This window comes from Oncorhynchus gorbuscha, linkage group LG08 (genome assembly GCF_021184085.1).
Source record: "Oncorhynchus gorbuscha isolate QuinsamMale2020 ecotype Even-year linkage group LG08, OgorEven_v1.0, whole genome shotgun sequence".
NCBI lineage: Eukaryota > Metazoa > Chordata > Actinopteri > Salmoniformes > Salmonidae > Oncorhynchus > Oncorhynchus gorbuscha.
This window is the reverse complement of record NC_060180.1, coordinates 12044004-12069348: the sequence shown is the minus strand read 5'-3', so window position 1 is coordinate 12069348 and position 25345 is coordinate 12044004. Positions and strand designations below refer to the sequence as shown.

General features: G+C 41.3%; 1 protein-coding gene across 4 annotated transcripts in view; it reads right to left on the bottom strand.

Moving 5' to 3' along the window:
• LOC124041204 (regulator of G-protein signaling 7) overlaps positions 1-25345 on the bottom strand; it is a 54974-nt gene that overhangs the window by 12144 nt on the left and 17485 nt on the right. For all 4 annotated transcript variants that reach the window (XM_046358500.1, XM_046358499.1, XM_046358502.1 and 1 more), the window contains exons 3-7: positions 9534-9630; positions 4162-4212; positions 1246-1352; positions 560-611; positions 29-93 (exon numbers count right to left, since the gene is read on the bottom strand). In XM_046358500.1, coding sequence (XP_046214456.1) covers positions 29-93; positions 560-611; positions 1246-1352; positions 4162-4212; positions 9534-9630 — 372 coding nt within the window. The remainder of the gene's footprint in view (positions 1-28; positions 94-559; positions 612-1245; positions 1353-4161; positions 4213-9533; positions 9631-25345) is intronic.

The following is a 25345-nucleotide window of genomic DNA, read 5'->3' as shown; positions in this document are numbered from 1 at the left end:
ACAATGACAATGAAAAGAGAAGACCTACCGCCTCGTAGTCTGCCAGCTCCAGACGAGCTTTGTTTTGCATTGTTCTTTTGCAGAGGTAAACGGCTGGGGCACAGAACACAGAGGAAGAACAAATCAATCAGAAAACAGAGAAAACTACTGTTGACCAGATGCTGTTTTACAGATAACATTTTTACTTTGCCAAACCCTTTCTGCATCAGCTGCAGTCTAGGCCACAACATTGATGTGATTCCATAACCAGAGTACCATGTGGCATGTAAAATGGTCTTAACAACATCCATCGCTGCTTTGAGGATGCAAACGGCTATCTATATGGCTAGAGGGGTTGTAGCAACTTACATACAAATACATATATTCACACATTGAAATGAACAAACCACCATTGATGGTTCTGTTTTCTTCTGCAAAGCCATTTGGGCCACAATGTACTGCATGTCAGATGCTACACAAATAAAATCAATTTTGATATTATCATGTTGATGGTTACATTCAATGCTCTGTACAGCCTTCCATTGTGTAAAACTATTCACTACTGCTAAGACACACTTACCATAGTCTGTATTCTCTGGTTCCCAGCAGTTTGACGGCCAGAAGTAGGGGGTCTGGGAACAACGATTGTGAGGAGGAAATAGTGAGGGACAAGGCAGCTAAAGAACTGAGACACCTTGATCTAAGAACTGATCTAAGAACTGAGACACCTGGATCTAATAACTGATCTAAGAACTGAGACACCTTGATCTAAGAACTGAGACACCTTGATCTAATAACTGATCTAAGAACTGAGACAACTTGATCTAAGAACTGAGACACCTTGGTCTAAGAACTGATATGAGAACTGAGACACCTTGAGCTAACAACTGATCAAATAACAGAGACACCTGGATTTAATAACTGATCTAAGAACTGAGACACCTTAATCTAATAACTGATCTAAGAACTGAGACACCTGGATCTAAGAACAGAGACACCTTGATCTAAAAACAGAGACACCTGACTAAAATCCCTGTTATTTCTCTAGAGCGGGGCACTTTAATTGCCTCAGTAAAACATCCAGCAATATAACTGGATTAGGTGTAAAATATAAAGCCCATAAGTCCCTGTGGATAAGCGCTCAATAAAGACATATGAATCCTAGTCCTCCATGTATGGTCTGATATGGATTGGATCAGATACGGTAGACAGTAGGAGTACATTATAGTACACATAAGAGCTATGCAGCCTATGAATTCACTGTACCTGAAACCTGTAGAAAGTGCCATCGTCTTTCAGTGTGAGTACATGGTCTGATATGGGGAAGAAGTAGCCGTGGGCAGCCATCAGGGTCCCCAGGTGAAGGGCCTCCACTGGACAACACAAATAAAATCCTATAATTTTCCACCACAACACCCCTAATATTCCCACTGTCCCCTTTGACACACCTCACTTCCCCCCTTCACCGGGGTATGGTAAATGAGGTCAGTATAGTACCGATGGGGATGTTTACCTCATATGCCATACCCTTGTCACCTCTCCTAATGTAAAATTAAACCCATTCTATTTTTATCACTATTTCTCTGTATCTAGAATGTATGTAAGATCCAGCTATGCATCAATAAATTATCACTCATTCATGTTTAAAGACATGTTTACTGATAAATGTGAGTGCCCTTCAAGTGTATTTGCGTCTTTGCATGTGGATTTGTGTGTGTTTATGCATTTTGTGCTTGTGTGAGATTGTTAGTCTGCATGTTAGATGCAATGTTGTGAAGCGAAACAGCAACATACTGTAGAGGTATAGCAATTACAGAAAGAGCCAGATAGCTTCCCTTCAGAAGACTACACATAGATTGCATATATTCAAGCATTCTGAGAGTGGATTTGCACATTCATCTAAATTAATGTCTGGTTAGAGCTTCACACACTGTGGATATCAAACAGGCTTAAAGACAAATCCACTCACCCACCCAAAATAACTTAAGTCTACTCAATGTTTATATTTCTTTACTTTTAACAACTTTCTGGATTGTTAGCACATAGCCCTAAATCATGCATTTATTACCACAAATTGTGGTATACCCAGAAGTATACAGCTTCTCCGTAGGATGAAACAGGAAAATATCAAATATTATTTCTTAACCTGGAATAGAAATTAGTGTCTGGCTTGGGAAGAGTATCCTCAAATTGTTATTCCCTACTTAAAGTACAGCTGTCTGACTTTATGACCCCCGACTCTACTCGTATGCCCTGTATTAGTCTTTAAAATGGCTGAGCCATTCAAATGTACACTTCCTCCTAAATACCCTGCAGACTGGAGATCATAATTAATTTGAGGTCATTTCTGTACTAGTATGTGGCTATGGGTGTATTGGTACCGTCCATTTGTGTTCTATAACATTTGTAACCAAATGTAAACTTTCCTCACAGGACCATTGCGGCCTCCAACAAGATTCTCTCAGGCTGAAACTGTGTTTCAGTGCAATTTCCTGCTCTTGTGAGACCTTGTCAGTGACGACACAGTAAAGTGAGATTCCTCAATAAAACGCCTTGAAGTCAAGAAATCAAATGGTTTCACTCAGAGCTCTACCCTTTTCAGTCTGAACCTGTTTCCTGCTGTTGTATGGGAGCAGGTATTTCACCCTGGCTACAGCCCTTTTGAGAGTTCTCCAGTGCTCCAGAGTCCATGCGTGGTTTATGAAGTACTATTGAGTCAGCTTTGTGTTAGAAAGTGATAAATGTGTCACTAATGCGGGGGAATCGACCCATCCATACCAACACATGCAACAAAATGTACACACACACGAGCTCTCCTCTAAATCAGTGATAGGGGTTATGCCTATTGCCTCCCTTTGTCTGCCATTGAAAAGCTTCCCTCTGAGTGACCTGACCTAAAGTGGCAGCATCTGCTGGGGCGGCAGGGTAGCCTAGTGGTTAGAGCGTTGGACTAGTAACTGAAAGGTTGCAAGTTCAAATCCCCTAGCTGACAAGGTACAAATCTGTCGTTCTGCCCCTCCTAGGCCGTCATTGAAAATAAGAATTTGTTCTTAACTGACTTGCCTAGTAAAATAAAGGTAAAATAAAAATAAAATAAAAATACTAGGTTACAGTATATACATGTCTTAAAAATCTATTGCTTTAGAAAAGCCTCACAAGTCCTCAACTGGCAGCTTCATTAAATAGTACCCGCAAAACATCAGTCTCAACGTCAACAGTGAAGAGGCGACTCCGGGATGCTGGTCTTCTAGGCAGAGTTCCTCTGTCCAGTGTCTGTGTTCTTTTGCTCATCTTAATATATATTTTTTATTGACCAGCCTGAGATACGGCTTTTTCTTTGCAACTCTTCATAGAAGGCCAGCATCCCAGAGTCGCCTCTTCACTGTTGACGTGGAGACTGGTGTTTTACGGGTACTATTTAATGAAGCTGCCAGTTGAGGACTTGTGAGGCGTTTGTTTCTCAAACTAAACACTCTAATCTACTTGTCCTCTTGCTCAGTTGTGCACCGGGGCCTCCCACTCCTCTTTCTATTCTGGTTAGGGCCAGTTTGTGTTGTTCTGTGAAAGGAGTAGTACACAGTGTTGTACAAGAGATCTTCAGTTTCTTGGCAATTTCTCGCAATGGAACAGCCTTCATTTCTCAGAACTAGAATAGACTGATTAGTTTCAGAAGAAAGTACTTTGTTTCTGGCCATTTCAAGCCTGTAATCGAATGCTGATGCTCAAAATACTCAACTAGTCTAAAGAATGCCAGTTTAATTGTTTCTTTAATCAGCACAACAGTTTAAGCTGTGCTAACATAATTTCAAAAGGGTTTTCTAATGATCAATTAGCCTTTTAAAACGATAAACTTGAATTAGCTAACACAACGTGCCATTGGAACACAGGAGTGATGGTAGCTGATAATGGGCCTCTGTACTCTTATGTAGATATTCTATTTAAAAATCTGCCATTTCCAGCAACAATAGTCATTTACAACATTAACAATGTCTACACTGTATTTCTGATCAATTTGATGTTATTTTAATGAACAAAGAAAATGTGCTTTTCTTTAAAAAACAAGGACATTTCTAAGTAACCCCAAACGTTTGAACGGTAGTTTAACTGTGAATGATTCACTGTTTCACATATCTAGTGTCACATAATAGGAGACATAATAGGACACTAATAAGCATGCATTACCTTGATCTTCAATATTCAGGTTTTTGATCATCCACTGTACAATGTCAGAACCTGGAATGGAAAACCACACACATAAATACACCCAAAGCCTACTGTATACAGCACCTTTTAGCCCAGTGATGTAAACTATAGACATTATTAAAGGGGCAAAATGGGATTGCTACATCTATTTGTGGACTTATATATCAATGATATGTACCCACTAATTCTTGAAGAATATAACGTATAAATGCCTCATAAGCTTAGTTCAACTGTCATACCCCATCACAACCCAAAATATAAGCTTGTTTTGCTCCATTGTTTGTAAACAATGTTATTTTAAATAAACATTGCATACTCTCACAGCATAGTTAAAACTATAATTTGGATAATATTGACGGTCAGTCCTTGTTACATTTCTCCAGCCCCCTCCCTCGTTTGTTTGCAAAACATTGGTGTTGTAACGGTCTTCTTCCTCCTCTGACGAGTAGTAGGAAGGATCGGAGGACCAATGCGCAGCGTGGTAAGTGTTCATGATACTTTTAATAGAACACAGAAAAATACAAAATAAAAACGTGAAATAACAAAAACCGAAACAGTTCCGTGTGGAAAACACAGACACAGAAAATAGTCACCCACAAATCAAGGGTGAAAACAGGCTGCCTAAGTATGGTTCTCAATCGGGACAACAATTGACAGCTGCCTCTGATTGAGAACCATACCAGGCCAAACACAGAAATACCAACTCATAGAAAAACAAACATAGACAACCCACCCAACTCACGCCCTGACCATACTAAAACAAAGACAAAACAAAAGAACTAAGGTCAGAATGTGACAGGTGTTATGTTTGTTTTTGTTATTGTTTGAACTGCAGATTGCCCCTTTAATACACCAGAGTTGGCCCATTAATTACATGCAAATTCCTAGCATGTGGGTGGGTAATTGGCAGTCCAACACACTATGCTTTTATTACCATTAGAAACCACCTACCTCTGTTCTCATTCATACAAATTACACCCCTGATAGTGGCTGGAACAGTCATGGCAGAACCTGTCTAACTAATGCTAAGGACAACATGGCTAGTACATATCAGAGCCATATATTTAGAATGGATTTAAAGCCATCATTAGTGCACGTAAATAAAAATGATCTTACAAGTAAATAATCTTAACAGCCCACAATATTGAGTGCAACATCTGGCCTCAAGCCATCTTCACACCCCAGCTCAACCACTGGTTTTCACATGGCTTAGATAGAAAAGTTATTATCACTGTGTCTCTCTCTCCATCTCTCCTCTCTATGTGTGGTGTACGAGATGGACAGAATGTATTAAGTGAAGAAAAGGGATCAGCGGGGTCACCAAGAGATGGAGTGACTCTCCACACCTGTCTCTTTCTTCCCCTGTCTCTGAGATGAGCTCCTGAGGACTCGACACGTCTTACCACAACTTCAGAAAAATAGGTGGATTAAAAACTGTGGATAAACTAACGCAAAGCAGAACAATAATGATCAAACGCTTAAATACATCTTCGGAATGTCTGATCCTTTTCTTGGCGTTGTACATGGATTGCATTTCTTAGACCCACTTTTGCACAACTTGAAATACAATTGTCATCAATGAATACAAAATTCCCTGTAAAGTGTTTGTTCAAAGAATATCGACACGTTGTTTTCATCAGAAGAGAAAATATTGTGACCTATGTTGGTCTTGTAGTCTGAGCTGCTGCCACTAGACCACATATAATGCTGCAGCATGGGTTTGAATCCGGCCCACTACTATTTCAGCAATCCTCTTATTATTTAAAAAATATCTAGGTCCAGTATCTTTTCTACATACTTTATATTTGCTTTTGTGTTGTTTATGTTTACAAGTGTGTATATGTACATTTGTTGTGTTGTAATGCACAAATCATTTAACCCTGCCACGACCCACAGTTTGGGAAGCACTGTTTGAATTAACGCTGTGTTTCTGCTTGCTGATGGAAAGTCAAAAAACCTATGAGTAGACCAGCCTATGTATTGAATACACGAACATGTGTTGTGATGAGAATTGGATCCTGTACACTATGTGCTTACTTTCCATTTTCTTTTTTGAACATGAATGATATTCGATTTGATGTGTATGAAATTGTTTGGTGAATTATGCATAAAAGGAGAGTATTAGCCCATAATTCTGCACATTTTAATTGTTGTATGTCCAATTGTGATCATCGACTGCAAATAAAATGTATTGATCAACTGGGATTTATTTTAAGACAGGGTTACTTTCTGTTTTGTCAGGTTAGACTCAAGAGAAATGTTTGTGTTCATCTTTTTTTCATCAAGAGCATCTGTTGTGTTCATTTGATGAATGTGTTTATCAAATGCATTTACTGTTTTGCAAAAGGCCACAAAGTTCAGTGTCTTGAGTCCACTGTTTTGAAAATTGATAGCATTTACAGAAAACTGTAAGATAACAGCCAATTAGCATTAGCATATCCAGATAAGATTGATCATGGATTACCATCATTAATACACCCAGTAAAATTCACACCTTCAGCAATTACTCACTTTCTAGGAGGTTAAAATGGTGAGATGTGTGAGGTAATCCGCTACAAGGCTATTCTGAAAATAGTGTAATACTATGACAGCATGTATGCCTTCGGGAAAGTATTTAGACCCATTAACGTTTACCACATTGTGTTACGTTACAGCCTTATTCTAAAATGGATTAAATTGTTTTTTTATAATCCTCGTCAATATACACACAATAACCCATAACGACTAAACAAAAACATTTTTTTATACATTTTAGCAAATTAATTTTTTTAAATCAGAAAATAAATATCACATTTACATAAGTATTCAGACCCTTTACTCAGTACTTTGTTGAAGCACCTTTGGCAGCGATTACAGCATTGAGTTTTATTGGTGCTACAAGCTTGGCACACCTGTATTTGGGGAGTTTTTCCCATTCTTCTCTGCAGATCCTCTCAAGCTCTGTCAGGTTGGATGGGGAATGTCACTGCGCAGCTATTTTCAGGTCTCTCCAGAAATGTTCAATCTGGTTCATGTCCAGGCTCTGGCTGGGCCAAAGACATTCAGAGACTTTTCCTGAAGTCATTCCTGCGATGTCTTGGCTGTGTGCTTAGGGTCATTATTCTGTTGGAAGGTGAACCTTAGCCCTAGTCTGAGGTCCTGAGTGCTCTGGAGCAGGTTTTCATAAAGGATGTCTCTGTACTTTGCTTTGTTCATCTTTCCATTGATCCTGACTAGTCTCCCAGTCCCTGCCGCTGAAAAACATCCCCACAGCATGATGCTGCCACCACCATGCTTCACTGTAGGGATGGTGCCAGGTTTCCTCCAGAGGTGACGCTTGGCATTCAGGCCAAAGGGTTCAATCTTGGTGTTATCAGTCAGATAATCTTCTTTCTCATGGTCTGAGACACTTTAGGGGCCTTTTGGCAAACTCCAAGCGGGCTGGCATTTGCTTTTTTGTGTGGAGTTGCTTCCGTCTGGCCACTACCATAAAGGCCTGATTGGTGGAGCGTTGCAGAGATGGTTGTCCTTCTGGAAGTTTCTCCCATCTCCACAGAGGAACTCTGGAGCTCTTTCAGAGTAACCATCACAATTGGTCACCTACCTGACCAAGGCCCTTCTCCCCCAATTGCTCAGCTTCCAAGCTCTAGGAAGAGTCTTGGTGGTTCAAAACTTCTTCCATTTAAGAATGATGCAGGCCACTGTGTTCTTTGGGATCTTCAATGCTGCAGACATGTTTGGGTACCCGTCCCCAGATCTGTGCCTCGACACAATCCTGTCTCTGAGCTCTACGGGCAATTTCTTCGACCTCATGGCTTGGTTTTTGCTCTGACATGCACTATCAACACTGGGACCTTATATAGACAGGTGGGTGCCTTTCCAAATTATGTCCATTCAATTGAATTCACTACAAGTGGACTTCAATCAAGTTTTAGAAACATCTCAAGGATGATCAATGGAAACAGGTGCACCTTAGCTCAATTGCAAGTCTCATAGCAACGGGTCTGAATACTTATGTAAATAAGGTATTTCTGTTTTCTGTTTTGAATATATTTGCCAAAATTTCTAAAAACCTGTTATCGCTTTGTCATTATGGGGTGTTGTGTGTAGATTGATGAGAATATATACATATTTGATCAATTTTAGAATAAGGCTGTAGCGTAACAAAATGTGGGACAAGTCAAGGGGTCTGAATACTTTCCTGAATGCACTGCATGTATGATGCATATGTATGTATGTATGTATGTATGTATGTATGTATGTATGTATGTATGTATGTATGTATGTATGTATGTATGTATGTATGTATGTATGTATGTATGTATGTATGTATGTATGTATGTATGTATGTATGTGTATGTATGTATGTATGTGCGTGCGTGCGTGCGTGCGTGCGTGCGTGCGTGCGTGCGTGCGTGCGTGCGTGGATGCATGCATGCATGTATGTATGCATGCATGCATGTATGTATGTATGTATGTATGTATGTATGTATGTATGTATGTATGTATGTATGTATGTATGTATGTATGTATGTATGTATGTATGTATGTATGTATGTATGTATGTATGTATGTATGTATGTATGTATGCATGCATGCATGTATGTATGAAAATACCCTAAATAAAAGGTGACATTCTGTATTGTCGCTTCATACAAACATTTTATCTTACATTACGAACGCTTGAGTGTAGAGTTGTATTTAAAATATGTAGCTTCACTGTCTAAATAAATATGGAGGGGAGTGTATACGTGACTCAATTAACAAACTATTGTACTGCAGCTACTACTAAATAGGGGGCATTTCATTTTAACTGAATGCTGAGCAGCACTGAATAAGACTGAACAAAACAGTTCCTCCATTCATCCTGTGGCTGTGCTGTTCATTTAGTCTTTCTATGGACTTCATCTTGGCTCCAGAGTACTTTACTGTTCCAGGATCACCACTCACATTACATCAACTGTTCTGCTTGTATACGTATTCTAGGGAAGGTCACGAGTGACTTCCTGAATAATGGCAACTCATATCTGTTGTTTGCTATCCTGCAAAAGGAATATGCATGCTCCACTTTTGCATAAGGTATTAAAGAGAACAAGACACATTTACAAGGCTATCTAGCCTTCAAGTTTCCATTGTGTTCAGTTTTGAGTGTCGTTTCTCAACTCTAGGTTCTCTTTTCAGAACTCTGCACAGCTCCCTGCAACATTATGATTAATTTTGGTATTCTGTTTCATCTCTGGTTTAGGTGTATGGGTTTCACAACCACGGACAGCTCTCCCAAGTCAGTCAGAAGCCAGAAGACTTTATTAGCTGGCATTACCATTTCACTGCTTACAATATATTACAACACAAGCTTTAGGTAAGATGTTTACCTGAAAAAACACTTGGAATCTTGGATAAAAAACTTTTCACAGTGCGGATAGGAATTCCATTCTTCTCATCCTGCATGCGGGCTATTACGTCCTCCATCTGGAAGAAAAGAGAGAAGACATAATGTTAGAAATTATCAGTGGAAATATAGTCAGGAGACTGGGGAAAGTGGCCGGAAAAGGCTGCTGTTGTGAATGGCCTCTGTGACACAGCTCTGCCTCTGTGATCCACTGGGCACAGACGGCAATTCAAGGTCTATTCCACGTTGGTTAAACGTCCCTTCGTTGAAATGACATGGAAACAACGTTGATTCAACCAGACACTTCTCATGTCAATGTCAGTTTATGTTACTGGATTAGTGATAATTTAGTTTATCAACCCTAATAGCAAAGTGTCTGCCTAATATTTCCCCATCCTATGCGTCTTTTAAAAAACTGGACAAAACAAGATGTCACAAAAAAGACATCAGAGAAATATAAAAGGACATTGTGATGACTGAATCACACCTTCAAGCTAAAACCTAAAAGAAATGTGACATGACAACCTGGATAAAAACAGACATGCCACAGAAAGGCAGATCTGCATCGCAACTCTCCAGGATTGGAGCATTGCTATGGCTCAGGTGCCCTGGCGGAAGGCCCTATTTCCAGAAACAGACAGGACAGAGTGAAGTGAAGCGTGGCCCGGATCCGTCAGCCTTCACGGATGGATGCCAAAAGATATCCCAAAGTAGCCCTCTGGCATAAATAAATACAATGTAACAATGTGACACACACACACATATACACACACGTAAACACACACACAGACACAATGCAATGTCTGCTGTTCTATTTCTACTCTATAGACTTCAATGTACTTCCCATATACTGTATCATATAGGATAACTAATTGGTAACCATTAGGGTTTGTTGGTTAGTGTTGATTACAAAAGCTCATTTTCAACCCTCGTTGATTGCATTTGGTTAATTTGACTGGCTGCCCTGTGCCTCGTCGACTTTCCCCATCAGTCTGTACAGTATCTTGACAACTACACTCCATAAATATTTTCTTCTGGCAGCTGTCCTCTGGAAGGGATTTCCATAGACTGTATCTATGAAAGGAATCGCAGGACCACATTGTCTGATGCAACATTTGAGGGATATTTATTACAAATACATGGCCCTCAGACTGAAAATAACAAACACAATAAGAAGGCCTCCTTGCAGAGACACCTTCACTCATGTTCTCCCAGGCCCAGAACCCAGGAGACCTGCAAGCCCCACTCCATAGCACTCTAAACCATTCCCACTGGTCACAGGTACAGCTCGTCACCTGCGATGAGGGAGGAGAGAGAGGGAACAAAGACAGAACAAATGATAGCACAACATAATAACATTACATCTCCTATTCATACACATACTTAAGAATAATGGATCAAGGTGTAATGATGAAAGTATGCATATATGTCACAACCTGATCTGTTTCACCTGTGTCAGGATTTGGCCAGGGTTGTTCCGGTTTTTGGTCACTAGATGCCCCCATTGTGCCTTTTGACCTTTTGTTTTCCCTTTATCCCCATTATTATTTGCACCTGTGCCTCGTTTCCCCTGATTGTATTTAAACCCGTTGTTTTCCTCTGTTCTTTGCTCTGTGTTTGTATGTTAGCACCCAGACATAGTACCCTGAGAACTCTTGTTGATCCCGGTGGACTCTCTTGTGGAATTCTGTTTTTTGTTATTGTTTGTTTGTTTTTTGAGTATCTTTTGAGGCTTTTTGTGCTTTACCTTCCACCTTGTGGATTTACCTTTTTTGTCTTGGAGGATTACCTTTGTTCTTGTAAGATTCCTTTTGAGGTTGTGGAGTTACATGTTTTCCTGAAGAACTTCACTTTTTACTTCATTAAATACACCGTCTCAAGTACTGCTGTGTCTGCCTCATCTTCTGGGTTCTGCCGACTATTCGTGGCTCAGTTGGTTAAGTGACTGTTTCTCACTCCGGAGACCCGGGTTTGTAACCGGGTCCTGACAACCTGTCTTTGTGATTGCTTCCACCCCCCTCCAGGTGTTGCCCATCTTCCCCATTATCCCCTGTGTATTTATACATGTGTTCTCTGTTTGTCTGTTGCCAGGTCGTCTTGTTTGTTTGTTTTGTAGTCAGCGCCTGCTTTTCCCGTCTCTCTTTTCTCGTCCTCCTGGTTTTTGACCCCTGCCTCTCCTGACCCTGTACCCGCCCGCCTGACCGCTCTGCTTGCCCCTGACCATGAGCCTGCCTGCCGCCCTGTACCTTTGCCCCACCTCTGGATTACTGACCTCTGCCTGACCTGACCCTGAGCCTACCTGCCTTCCTGTACCTTTGCCCCTGTTGCTGTAATAAACATGTTTACTTCGATACGGTCTGCACCTGGGTCTTACCTTGATTCCTGATACAAAAAACTGTCAATTTATGAAATATGGATTATGATACTGATTTATCTACTGACCAATAGAATAAAGGGTAAACACATAACAATAAATATTCATACCTCCACTCTGTCATATTCAGCCCCCCTTCTAGATATAGATGGCAGGCACCCCCTGAAGGCCTCCCTTCACAGCAACATTACCATAATGTTATTCTTACAGTGGACATTTGCAAAAATGCTGTGGCTGAGTACCTGAGACTGCCATGTTAGTCTCAGTTACCATTACCTAAGCACTGGATCTTTGTACAATAGTCTAAAATAGAGATACTTACTGAGAAATGGTGTTCAATCTTCAGATACGTCCAATGGCAGTCAGTGCAGTTTAAGCTGAGGGAGGACGGCCTTATTTCTATTACAGCATATTGGATGACTTTTATTCATATTCCATTCACCCAGTTCAATGTAACAGCGATAGGTTTAGGCTACAACATGATACTCTAATTTTCTCTATACCCATCATGAGGTTGCTACAACCTAGCCTATGAATGAAAGTTTACAACACAGGTGCACACTGGTCGAGAGACAAATTTGAGGTGACAGACAGTGACATTCAATACCGCCTTGCACACTCTTGCCTGCATCTATCTGATATAGGGTGTAATCATTAGTCTAACAGTTGCAAACAAGATTTTCTACCAGACAAATGTATACCCGTTTTGTTCCATTTGCATCCGTTTAAGATACATTTTTCAACAGAATCGGCAGAATGAATACACCCCTTATCATGCATAAACACAGTTCACAGTTTCATAACAGCCACGTTGTATTCCTTCTCTCATCTACGTTATGCGCTCTCCTCCACTCACCTCTTCCCTTCACTTGTGGACTTCAATGCACAACACCTCAGCTGTATGTGACCAGGCGAAAAAAACTTTCCAAGCCAAACCGCTACACACAGCCTACATTGTTGTCCACATAATAGCTAAAGTAACGTCATAGTCAGCATAGCTAATGGAACTAACGCATTAGTAAAACCGCTACAATCATGCAGTAGCGTTAGTGTACAGTCAGTAAGCATTAACACCAGCGGGCCCCAGTGGCAATAAATTAGTAATACCAAAAGCTAACCTTGACTTGGAAGAGTTCCAGTGTTGTGTTGGATAGTCCTAGCCAGCTAGCTAACATAGCATCCTCTCTGTTTGAGCAGGGTGTTACAGTAGGATAAACTATCTATCTGCACTTTTTAAATGTTTTACCGCCTCCACTGAAGGCGATTATTTCATTTGAAGTCACAATGGACTGTTTTGTTGTCCTAACTATTTGATGACAATAACACATAATTGCAATTGCTGGACACAGTAGCACAGCAACCTAGGATGTACCAACGTCTCAACTGAAACAGAATATGGAACAGAGTAGAGCAGACACCTCTGTTATCAAGAATAGTAAATACAACTGCATCAAATATAGATATGTAAACACACAAGTCCTTATTAAAATCAATTCACCAGGGCAACCAAGACATGCACGTCACAACTCTTTTGAGAAAATGGAGAATCTTACAAAAAGTGCTTGCCTTATTTCAAGTTCCCTGAAGCCAAAACCTATTGAGTAATTGGCTTGTAATGGACTGAAAAGATTATGATTATTAGAAAGCAAATTACGGACTCCTCTTTAAACCTGCGTATTCCTCCAAACCTCAGTTGTCCTGAGTCTGCACAACTCTGCCAGGACCTAGGATCAAGAGAGACGCTCAAGTGTTTTAGTACTATATCTCTTGACACAATGATGAAAATAATCATGGCCTCTAAACCTTCAAGCTGTATACTGGACCCTATTCCAACTAAACTACTGAAAGAGCTGCTTCCTGTGCTTGGCCCTCCTATGTTGAACATAAAGTCGCTCTGGAAGTCGCTCTGGATAAGAGCGTCTGCTAAATGACTTAAATGTAAATGTAATAATAAACGGCTCTCTATCCACTGGATGTGTACCAAACTCACTAAAAGTGGCAGTAATAAAGCCTCTCTTGAAAAAGCCAAACCTTGACCCAGAAAATATAAAAAACTATCGGCCTATATCGAATCTTCCATTCCTCTCAAAGATTTTAGAGAAGGCTGTTGCGCAGCAACTCACTGCCTTCCTGAAGACAAACAATGTATACGAAATGCTTCAGTCTGGTTTTAGACCCCATCATAGCACTGAGACGGCACTTGTGAAGGTGGTAAATGACATTTTGATGGCATCGGACCGAGGCTCTGCATCTGTCCTCGTGCTCCTAGACCTTAGTGCTGCTTTTGATACCATCGATCACCACATTCTTTTGGAGAGATTGGAAACCCAAATTGGTCTACACGGACATGTTCTGGCCTGGTTTAGGTCTTATCTGTCGGAAAGATATCAGTTTGTCTCTGTGAATTTCGGTGTTCCTCAAGGTTCTGTTTTAGGACCACTATTGTTTTCACTATATATTTTACCTCTTGGGGATGTTATTCGAAAACATAATGTAAACTTTCACTGCTATGCGGATGACACACAGCTGTACATTTCAATGAAACATGGTGAAGCCCCAAAATTGCCCTCGCTAGAAGCATGTGTTTCAGACATAAGGAAGTGGATGGCTGCAAACTTTCTACTATTAAACTCGGACAAAACAGAGATGCTTGTTCTAGGTCCCAAGAAACAAAGAGATCTTCTGTTGAATCTGACAATTAATCTTAATGGTTGTACAGTCGTCTCAAATAAAACTGTGAAGGACCTCGGCGTTACTCTGGACCCTGATCTCTCTTTTGAAGAACATATCAAGACCATTTCGAGGACAGCTTTTTTCCATCTACGTAACATTGCAAAAATCAGAAACTTTCTGTCCAAAAATGATGCAGAAAAATTAATCCATGCTTTTGTCACTTCTAGGTTAGACTACTGCAATGCTCTATTTTCCGGCTACCCGGATAAAGCACTAAATAAACTTCAGTTAGTGCTAAATACGGCTGCTAGAATCCTGACTAGAACCAAAAAATTTGATCATATTACTCCAGTGCTAGCCTCTCTACACTGGCTTCCTGTCAAAGCAAGGGCTGATTTCAAGGTTTTACTGCTAACCTACAAAGCATTACATGGGCTTGCTCCTACCTACCTCTCTGATTTGGTCCTGCCGTACATACCTACACGTACGCTACGGTCACAAGACGCAGGCCTCCTAATTGTCCCTAGAATTTCTAAGCAAACAGCTGGAGGCAGGGCTTTCTCCTATAGAGCTCCATTTTTATGGAACGGTCTGCCTACCCATGTCAGAGACGCAAACTCGGTCTCAACCTTTAAGTCTTTACTGAAGACTCATCTCTTCAGTGGGTCATATGATTGAGTGTAGTCTGGCCCAGGAGTGGGAAGGTGAACGGAAAGGCTCTGGAGCAACGAACCGCCCTTGCTGTCTCTGCCTGGCCGGTTCCCCTTTTTCCACTGGGATTCTCTGCCTCTAACCCTGTTACGGGGCTGAGTCACTGGCTTGCTGGGGCTCTCTCGTGCCGTCCCTGGGGGGGTGCGTCACCTGGGTGGGTTGATTCACTGTTGTGGTCCGCCTGTCTGGGTTTCCTCCCCCCCCTTGGGTTGTACCGTGTCGGAGATCTTTGTGGGCTATACTCGGCCTTGTCTCAGGATGGTAAGTTGGTGGTTGAAGATTTCCCTCTAGTGGTGTGGGGGCTGTGCTTTTGCAAAGTGGGTGGGGTTATATCCTTCCTGTTTGGCCCTGTCCGGGGGTGTCCTCGGATGGGGCCACAGTGTCTCCTGACCCCTCCTGTCTCAGCCTCCAGTATTTATGCTGCAGTAGTTTATGTGTCGGGGGGCTAGGGTCAGTTTGTTTATCTGGAGTACTTCTCCTGTCCTATTCGGTGTCCTGTGTAAATCTAAGTGTGCGTTCTCTAATTCTCTCCTTCTCTCTTTTTTCTCTCTCTCGGAGGACCTGAGCCCTAGGATCATGCCCCAGGACTACCTGACATGATGACTCCTTGCTGTCCCCAGTCCACCTGGCCATGCTGCTGCTCCAGTTTCAACTGGTCTGGGCCCTAGGACCATGTCCCAGGACTACCTGACATGAGGACTCCTTGCTGTCCCCAGTCCAACTGGCCATGCTCCTGCTCCAGTTTCAACTGTTCTGCCTTACTATTATTCAACCATGCTGGTCATATATGAACATTTGAACATCTTGGCCACGTTCTGTTATAATCTCCACCCGGCACAGCCAGAAGAGGACTGGCCACCCCACATATGCTCTCTCTAATTCTCTCTTTCTTTCTCTCTCTCGGAGGACCTGAGCCCTAGGACCGTGCCCCAGGACTACCTGACATGATGGCTCCTTGCTGTCCCCAGTCCACCTGACTGTGCTGCTGCTCCAGTTTCAACTGTTCTGCCTTATTATTATTTGACCATGCTGGTCATTTATGAACATTTGAACATCTTGGTCATGTTCTGTTATAATCTCTACCCGGCACAGCCAGAAGAGGACTGGCCACCCCACATAGCCCGGTTCCTCTCTAGGTTTCTTCCTAGGTTTTGGCCTTTCTAGGGAGTTTTTCCTAGCCACCATGCTTTTACACCTGCATTGTTTGCTGTTTGGGGTTTTAGGCTGGGTTTCTGTACAGCACTTTGAGATATCAGCTGATGTACGAAGGGCTATATAAATAAATTTGATTTGATTTGATTTGATTTGAAAGAACACAGGTATAGAGTATAAAGAGTATGGGGTAACAGAGATGCCTATCTAACGTGTATGTCCTCCCTCCTCAACGGGTGCAACTGCTGCCAGACAGACAGAGGATCGAACGCTTTGCTGAACAGTTCTCATCAGATCATTCTGAGCAAGTCTCTAACAAAGCACTGTCACTATGACAACAGAGATCCTTAGGTAAAAGACAGCTGCTACCAGTATTCACAATGCCAATAGATTATCCATACAGTAGCTAAACGACAGCAGGCACATTGAGAAATGAAACATCCTGACACCTTTTTAGAACTTAGTTACATGATTCACTGAGCTAATCGGCAGGATAACAGAGTGATGATCGATACTTCACACTGTCTCTCCCTCCCACTGAACATTTTTTTCTGAGTACATATCATGAAGAAGAGTGTTTCTCTCTTGTACTGAATGCCTAGAACTACACCTCGCTGCCTTTCTACAGCGAATTGCCTGTTTTCTGAACACAAGTATGTAAATATGGAATGACTAACAAAAGCTCCAAATATAATAAAGGCTACGACTTTGCTATTCCAACTACATATGTGGAATCTTAATTTGATCACTCTTTTGTTGCTTAGAAATGCAAACTTGTTGTATTTGAGTTTTTTAAAGTTTGTCATTTCCACTTTGACATTTCAGACTTGATTTGCCCTAATGAAAAATGTATTCATCCACTACACAAAAATTCCCCCTAATTATAATCCACATAATAATTTACATTTCCTGTTGTTACAGTATCATTTTCCTGTTGTAGCAAACTGGCTCATATGAAGATCCTACATCTGTAGTGCATAATGTGTCTCAGAATTGTCAAGGAGCGCCAATGAGCATTTGAGACAAAAGAACAAACATTCACTTTTTAATGAAGCACTAAACTTTTTACTCTGCTTCATACATCTACTCACTTGAACTGCTCGCTACCAGGAAAAGAGAGAGAAAGGAAAGAGTGGGTTTCTTTTACAGCATCACCAGCATGGAAGTGGGACAATCATCCATCACGGAGGAGAATAATGGAGGAGCTTTTCATTTCCTTACAGTGGGCCTGCTGCTCCTGTAGGGCTTTACAGAAGCTTCATGAATTGCCCATTTAACGACAATGGCCTATTGTGGCAGGTTTGTGTTATCTTGTAAACATTTACGTTTTATCCTGCAGCACCATGATTGCAGATTTTGAATGAAAGCTGTGCATTTAGTGTATTATGGGGCTTTAAGAACTGCTTATCCTGAGGGGAATGGAATTATCCAGCTAGTGTTATCTGAGGAGGACACAAGTGTAGATTTTTACACGGTTATAGTTACCCTACACACTTCTATCACAGTGTTCTAGAAAAGCAAACACTGTTGCATGTCACACATACAGCACAATAAATACACCACACATTATGGAGCATACAGGCAGATTTAATGCAGATTTGAGTGAGAATTGGTCATGGACACTTCCTCTTCCCGTTCCATTTTTAAATCATCCACTACACAGAGAATTGCTCACAGTCCTCAGGCATGATGTGTGGCATTTTGAGTGAAAACACAGTTATGTCGACAAGCAAATAAGAAACACAGTGTTGAACAGTGTGATGCGTTTGCATAATATGGACTCATTCCAAAAACACAATGTTCTCCTCATGCCTTAGGCAAAAACAGAACATAGGCTTGTTTGAGATCCTCATTCAAATGTACATGCCATATATAAACAGATCAAGAGAATAGAGTCAAATGTGAATAGATCAATCCTCTGACTTGGTGGCTTTATCAGCTAAATCCATCCATGCCCTTGTTAATAAAAAAATGTACATTCAACCTCATATAGTGTAAATTATATGGAGAAATATATTATTAATTTAATAGCCAATGTTATAAAGGTGTGCTGAACTAAGATATTAAAATGGTCTTTATTCATAAGATATCTTTCCAGATTCAATCCCCCACATTTTAGTAACCATTTTCACCTCATTTCAACAGGACAATTAACTTGGAAACATATGAGGCTTAAAACTCATCCTTCTCGCAGAGAACCGTCAAACATAGTGATATGAGCTTACTGTTTGAGAGAGAGGCATCGTCAAAAAACACAAATGATAAATTATTGAAAAATAGAAAACCAATCAACTACTTTGATCATCATATTTGCATACCCTGCATGTGTCACAATAATATTCTGTATGTCTATCAATCGACTGATGAGCTTCATTCAGCATATTCCATAATGCCACTCAGTGTCCAACTTTTCAAAATATGAAGTAAATAGAAATATATGACATGTTATAATGTCCCAATGCGATAACGGACATCTTCAGATTTAATATCAATTACATTTACACATGAAGCTGTCATCATAAAATATTCGCTCTGCATTGCCATAGCCTACTGTTTCATCATCTGAACTGGGTATTCTGAGTGAAGTATCTGGTTACACAGATATTGATATTGCTCTGCCTCTGCAACTAATAAAGATAGAAAAGCAATGATGCCAAGTGCCAAAAATACACTACTGCCTCTCCAAGAAACCCTCCCCCTCCCACCCCCCAATCCCCCTCCCCCATAAACTGCTACAGTGGAATATTAACACATGCCAGACAGACATTGAAATGGTCAGTACCTTCAGGACAGGAGGGAGAAGTTATTGACCTCTTAGAGACAAGGTTAGTGCAAGAATGACGTGAATTTTAAGTACCACTCTCCGTCTATGTCTCTTTGTTACTAAGGCAACATCGGAAGACGTAGTACTGCAACGACATCACAGTTTGCCCGTCGTTAACAGGAGATGGAGAGGGAGTGGGAGGATACTTAGGTCCTGTGAAGGAGAGCCCCTGTACCGGGAAAACTGGGAGGAGAAAGGAGTTTGGTTTTGTAACTGGAACTGTAAATACAGTCATACACATGACTGGCAGTATTTGGTTCTCTCTCTTCCTCCCTTTCGTAGGTACTAGTAAACCTGGAGCACAGTCATGCTGAAGAGGCTGCATTCTGGCTCACAGCAGGACGGGGCTAGAGAACATGAAGAGCAGATGCCTGAGTACAAATGGTGCCCGGATAAGAGACGCTTAGCCATGCAAATGAGAGGCTCACTTCCAGAGGCTTCTGTTTTGTCACACCAATTCAGGGAACTATCCATTTGTAGAAGAGTTATGCCACAACAAACATGAGGAAGAACAAGCAACATTCGCCCACATCAGTAAACGATATCATTATCATAACGTCATTGTCATTGTATTTTCCCTTTGAAGACACTGTAATGGACCATGAAATGAATAGTACATTCTAACCCAGTGGGCACAACAATTCATCTAACCCAGTGGGCACAACAATTCATCTCTTCTTTTCTTCTTTTGTATCCTTTTGTAACTCTCCCTCATTCGACACAGCGTTTCCCCTCTGGCCCCTAAAAAGTGCCATTTGAATTGACAACATGAACTTACACAACATCCTGAAGTGGACAGACAATGAGTGAAAGAGCGACATGTCTGAACGTTCTACCCCAGTTCACAGTTAATAATATACAGGTGTGATTTCTAAGAGGGTTTTGACTATAGCGTTCTCACTCTGTATTCAATTTAGATTGTGTTCCAGATGGTTGCCGACGGAGACACCAACGTTCCTATTCTGCTTTGAATAATTATTTTCAGCTCAGATGCTCATACATACCCCACAAGCCATGCCACCATGGGTTTCTTCACAGTCCCCAAGTCTAGAACAGACTCTAGGAATTGCACAGTACTACATAGAGCCATGACTACATGGAACTCAAGCTAGCAGTAAAATCTGACTTTGCACACGCACACATTGTAATGTTGTTGTATTGTAGTATTATCCATTTTATATCGTACGTTTGTAATAAGAGAGTAATAATATAATGAAGTAGTGTATGATGCATTGTTTTATTGATGATGTGGGCTGTTGTGTTTTTCTTGTGATATAATTGTTTTAATCCTGTTTGTACCCCAGGAAGAGTGCCTTGACAGCAGCTAATAGGGATCCTAATAAATACAAATTAAAAAATATACCAAGGCCTATACTATTCTACAGTCAATCACCCATCCCTTTGGAACATGCTGCCCCCATTTCTCCTACGTGTGAGCTTTCAGGGAGAGGGATAGAGAGAAGAGAGAGAGAGAGAGAGAGAGAGAGAGAAAAGAGGGAGAGAGAGAGTAAAGAGAGAGCGAGAGAGAGAGAGAGAGAGAGAGAGAGAGAGAGAGAGAGAGAGAGAGAGAGAGAGAGAGAGAGAGAGAGAGAGAGAGAGAGAGAGAGAGAGAGAGAGAGAGAGAGAGAGAGAGAGAGAGAGAGAGAGAGAGAGAAAAGAGGGAGAGAGAGAAGAGAGAGCGAGAGAGAGAGAGAGAGAGAGAGAGAGAGAGAGAGAGAGAGAGAGAGAGAGAGAGAGAGAGAGAGAGAGAGAGAGAGAGAGCAAGAGAGAGAGCAAGAGAGAGAGCAAGAGAGAGAGAGAGGATTGTGACTCCCTGGGGCTACTGTACCAGGCTCACAGGATGTGGTTGATCGAAGCTGGAGTCCAGAGGGAATAAGCCAAATGTCAGGATACCTACAGGGGATTGTTGAATTCTCTCTCCCCCTCACCCCTCCCCAGGGAGAATCCTGCCATTCCCTATCCCTGTATTGGAAGCTGAGCTGTGAATCATGGATGTGAGGTAGGCCTGCTGCCTGGAAAAACGGCAGCATTTATCCTCGTTTGACATTTTGTCTGATTAACAGGCGAGATATTCCTGGCAGGAGTTTTATGCCAGGTCGCTTTCTCATTTCTTTGCTGGTTTCTCCCCCCCCTCCCCCACCACCATTATAATACACCTCCCTGTATTTCTGCCTGTGTGAATGGAAAGATCTCAGATAGACATGAAAACATGAAATGACCCCGGGATTCGACAGAACATCGCTCAGGGATGCACAAATACAATACAACATTCAAAATGGGTGAATATTTCCTTTAAAGGGCACTTCATTGAATATAACAGGCTTATTGGTGCATAATTTGAAGAGTTAATTTCCAAAACGCTACATCCACCAATTTGTCACATTTGTGTTTTTTCACCAGAAATGATTTCTTATGGATGAGTACCTTCATGTGTGTGTGTGTAGAATATTACTGTTTTCAGATTTTTTTATTAATCTATTTTAGTTCTGTATTAAAATGTATTTTTTTTGCTAAACTATATTTCCATAGATTTTTTTCCATTATTTGTCATTTTTATGTATTATTTTTACTTTTTTTGTTGTATATATATATATATTTTTTTTTAATATATTTTTTATTTTTTTATTTTTTATTATACCCCTTTTTCTCCCCAATTTCGCAGTATCCTCAATTTGCTAATCCTCAACACTGGGGCTCTACAAGGATGCATTCTCAGCCCTTTCATGTACTCCCTGTTCACCCATGACTGCATGGCCATGCACGCTTCCAACTCAATCATCAAGTTTGCAGACGACACTACAGTGGTAGGCTTGATTACCAACAATGACGAGAAAGCCTACAGGGAGGAGGTGAGGGCCCTTGGAGTGTGGTGCGAGGAAAATAACCTCTCACTCAACGTCAGCAAAACAAAGGAGATAATCGTGTACTTCAGGAAACAGCAGAGGGAACACCCCCCTATCCACATCGATGGGACAGTAGTGGAGAAGGTGGAAAGTTCTAAGTTCCTCAGTGTACACATCACAGACAAACTGAAATGGTTCACCCACACAGACAGCGTGGGGAAGAAGGTCCTCAAAACCCTCTACAGATGCAAAATCAAGAGTATCCTGTCGGGCTGTATCACCGCCTAGTATGGCAACTGCACCGCCCTCAACTGCAAGGCTCTCTAGAGGGTAGTGCGGTCTGCACAACACATCATCGGGGGCAAAGTACCTGCCCTCCAGGACACCTACAGCACCCGATGCCACAGGAAGGCCAAAAAGATCATCAAGGACAACAACCAACCGAGCCACTGCCTGTTCACCACGCTATCATCCGGAAGGCGAGGTCAGTACAGGTGCATCAAAGCTGGGGCCGAGAGACTGAAAAACAGCTTCTATCTCAAGGCCATCATACTGTTATACAGCCATCACTAACATAGAGAGGCTGCTGCCAATATACAGACTCAAATCACTGGCCACTAATAAATGGATTAAATAATGGTATCACTAGTCACTATAAATAATGCCACTTTAATAATGTTTACATATCCTACATTACTCATCTCATATGTATATACTGTATTTTAAACCATCTATTGCATCTTGACTATGCCGCACGGCCATCGAGCATCCATATACAGTATTTATATGTACATATTCTTATTCCATCCCCTTACATTGTTAGTCGTTGTGAATTTTTAGACTACTTGTTAGATAATACTGCATTGCTGGACTGGAAGCACAAGCATTTCGCTACACTCGCATTAACATCTGCGTATGTGTATGTGACCAATAAACATGTATTTCATTTGATTTGATGTGTTACAGTTCTGTCCCATCGCTGCAATGGACTCGGGAGAGGCGAAGGTCGAGAGCCGTGCGTCCACTGAAACCCAGTCCAGCACTGCTTCTTGACACAACACCCACTTAACCTGGAAGCCAGCTGCACCAATGTGTCGGAGGAAGCACCATAAACCTGGCGATAGAGCCAGCATGCATTGCACCCGGCTCGCCACAGGATTCGCTAGTGCGCGATTGGACAGGAACGTTCCTGCCGGCCAAAACCTCCACGAACCCGGACAGCGCTGGGCCAATTGTACGTCGCCCCATGGGTCTCCCGGTCGCGGCCGGCTGCGACAGAGTCTGGACTTGAACCAGGTTCACTAGTGGCACAGCTAGCGCTGCGATGCAGTGCCTTAGACCACTGCACCACTCGGGAGACATATTTCCATTGTTTAGCTGGAATGAAATGTTCGTATCCTGTATATTTGACTGTGATATGTGGTTGTCTGTCCTAGCTATCTGTCCTAGCTATCTTAAGATCAATGCACTAATTGTAAATTACAAAAATTACAAAAATGTTTTACATACAGTACAGATCTCATATTACTCAATTGATTCATTTTTTAAAACATGTTTTTAAATATTAATGTCACAAATGTATCATTTGAACAGTTCTTTATGAAAAATGTAGTTATTTAGCGGATATATAGCGTTTTGCAAACAATTATCATTATTTGTCTCTCTGAAATGAAACCAACAAGTGATAGATTTCAAACAAATACATGTCTGTCACTGAACCACCCGATGCCATTGTTAGATACTGAAAGAAACATACCAGTCTCTTTCATAAGTTCATTAAACAATAAAAGCTCATTTACCAACATTTCTGAAAATGGATATATAGCGTTTTGGAAATAAACTCTTAATTTCTACTTAAAATATCAAAGGGATGCAAAAGGCCCTCATTTGGTGGAACGACCCTGATACTGCTGTTTCAGTTACTCTCCCAATAATCCATTTTGATGTTTCTAATGCTGGCTTTGCAGCCATTGATCCATTGTAACTGTTTCTATTGCTAAGTCTGCCTTTACAGCCACTGTTTATACCGGTATGTCCAATGCTGTCTGTGTTGTATCTGTATGTTGTTCTTTCTGTTTCTATTCCTTTGCTGTCTCTAAGGTATCTGTTGATGGGTCTATGGTTTCTAATGTTGAGTCTAGGCTCTCTGTTGTTGTTTCTGCTGTTTGGACGGCTGTCTCTCTGGCTGATAGTGGGATAGAGATCCTGGGGCAAGGCCTCTCTCTCTCGCTGTGTCTCTCAGTGGGCGGACGGTGGGCGAAATGACTAAGCCAAGGTTGGTCGTGTGCTGGAACAAATTCCACTGAGAGCGTATAACGCTGCCCACCTACTGTGGTTTCATCACTCAAACAGCCTGCTGAAAATGAATAAATAATGTAAAAAATAAAAGATGCATAATCATTTTCTGCAGTGTCTTAACTGAGCTGGCTGAGCTGCACTGATGACAATTCAGCCACAGGAGATACTGATGAGAAAGAAACCAGAGAATATAACTACATGACATGACCATGACCATGTTTATGAGGGTATTCACAAAACAAATACATACAGTTAACCCTGGCCTGTAAATGTATTTTCTATTATTGATACTACTGTATGCGTTCATCTCTCTTGTATTCTATGAGAGCGCAATCTATTCATCAAATCCAGTTTTATAATGATGTGATGTAGCAGCACGGGGCATTACGTCCATATACACCAACCACAGTGCATCCTGGGGGTTAGCATCTGCTGATTAGCTATGACACAGCGGGGGGAGTTCATCAAACTTTAACCCAGTTTAAAGATTCAGAGATGGATGCATTTTAACAGTTACTGATCATGTGAAACAAGGAAATGTACCACAGCAGTAAGTTTTAATAAGTATGGCTCCACCCAAATTGAGGCAAGTACTGTGTGTAACTACAGTCTAAATAGTCCGGGTTCACATCTAGAGCTTGGGACTATAAGGTTCTATCTGCAAAAAGATGATTCTGAGATAATTGGCTTTAACGTTCTGAATCCTCATTGGTTTGAATGGTGTCAGCAATTTTTATCTTGTATTCTTTTGAACTTAACAACATGAATTAGGCTATATCGGTAGAGAACATTGAACAGAACAAGGCTAGGTCAATAACTCCTTTTTGACATGAATGCAGATAGAACCTTATAGTCCAAAGTTCTCAACATGTGAAGAGTCTCATCTGTGGACAAAAAAATACAAGGAGGAAGAAGGAGGG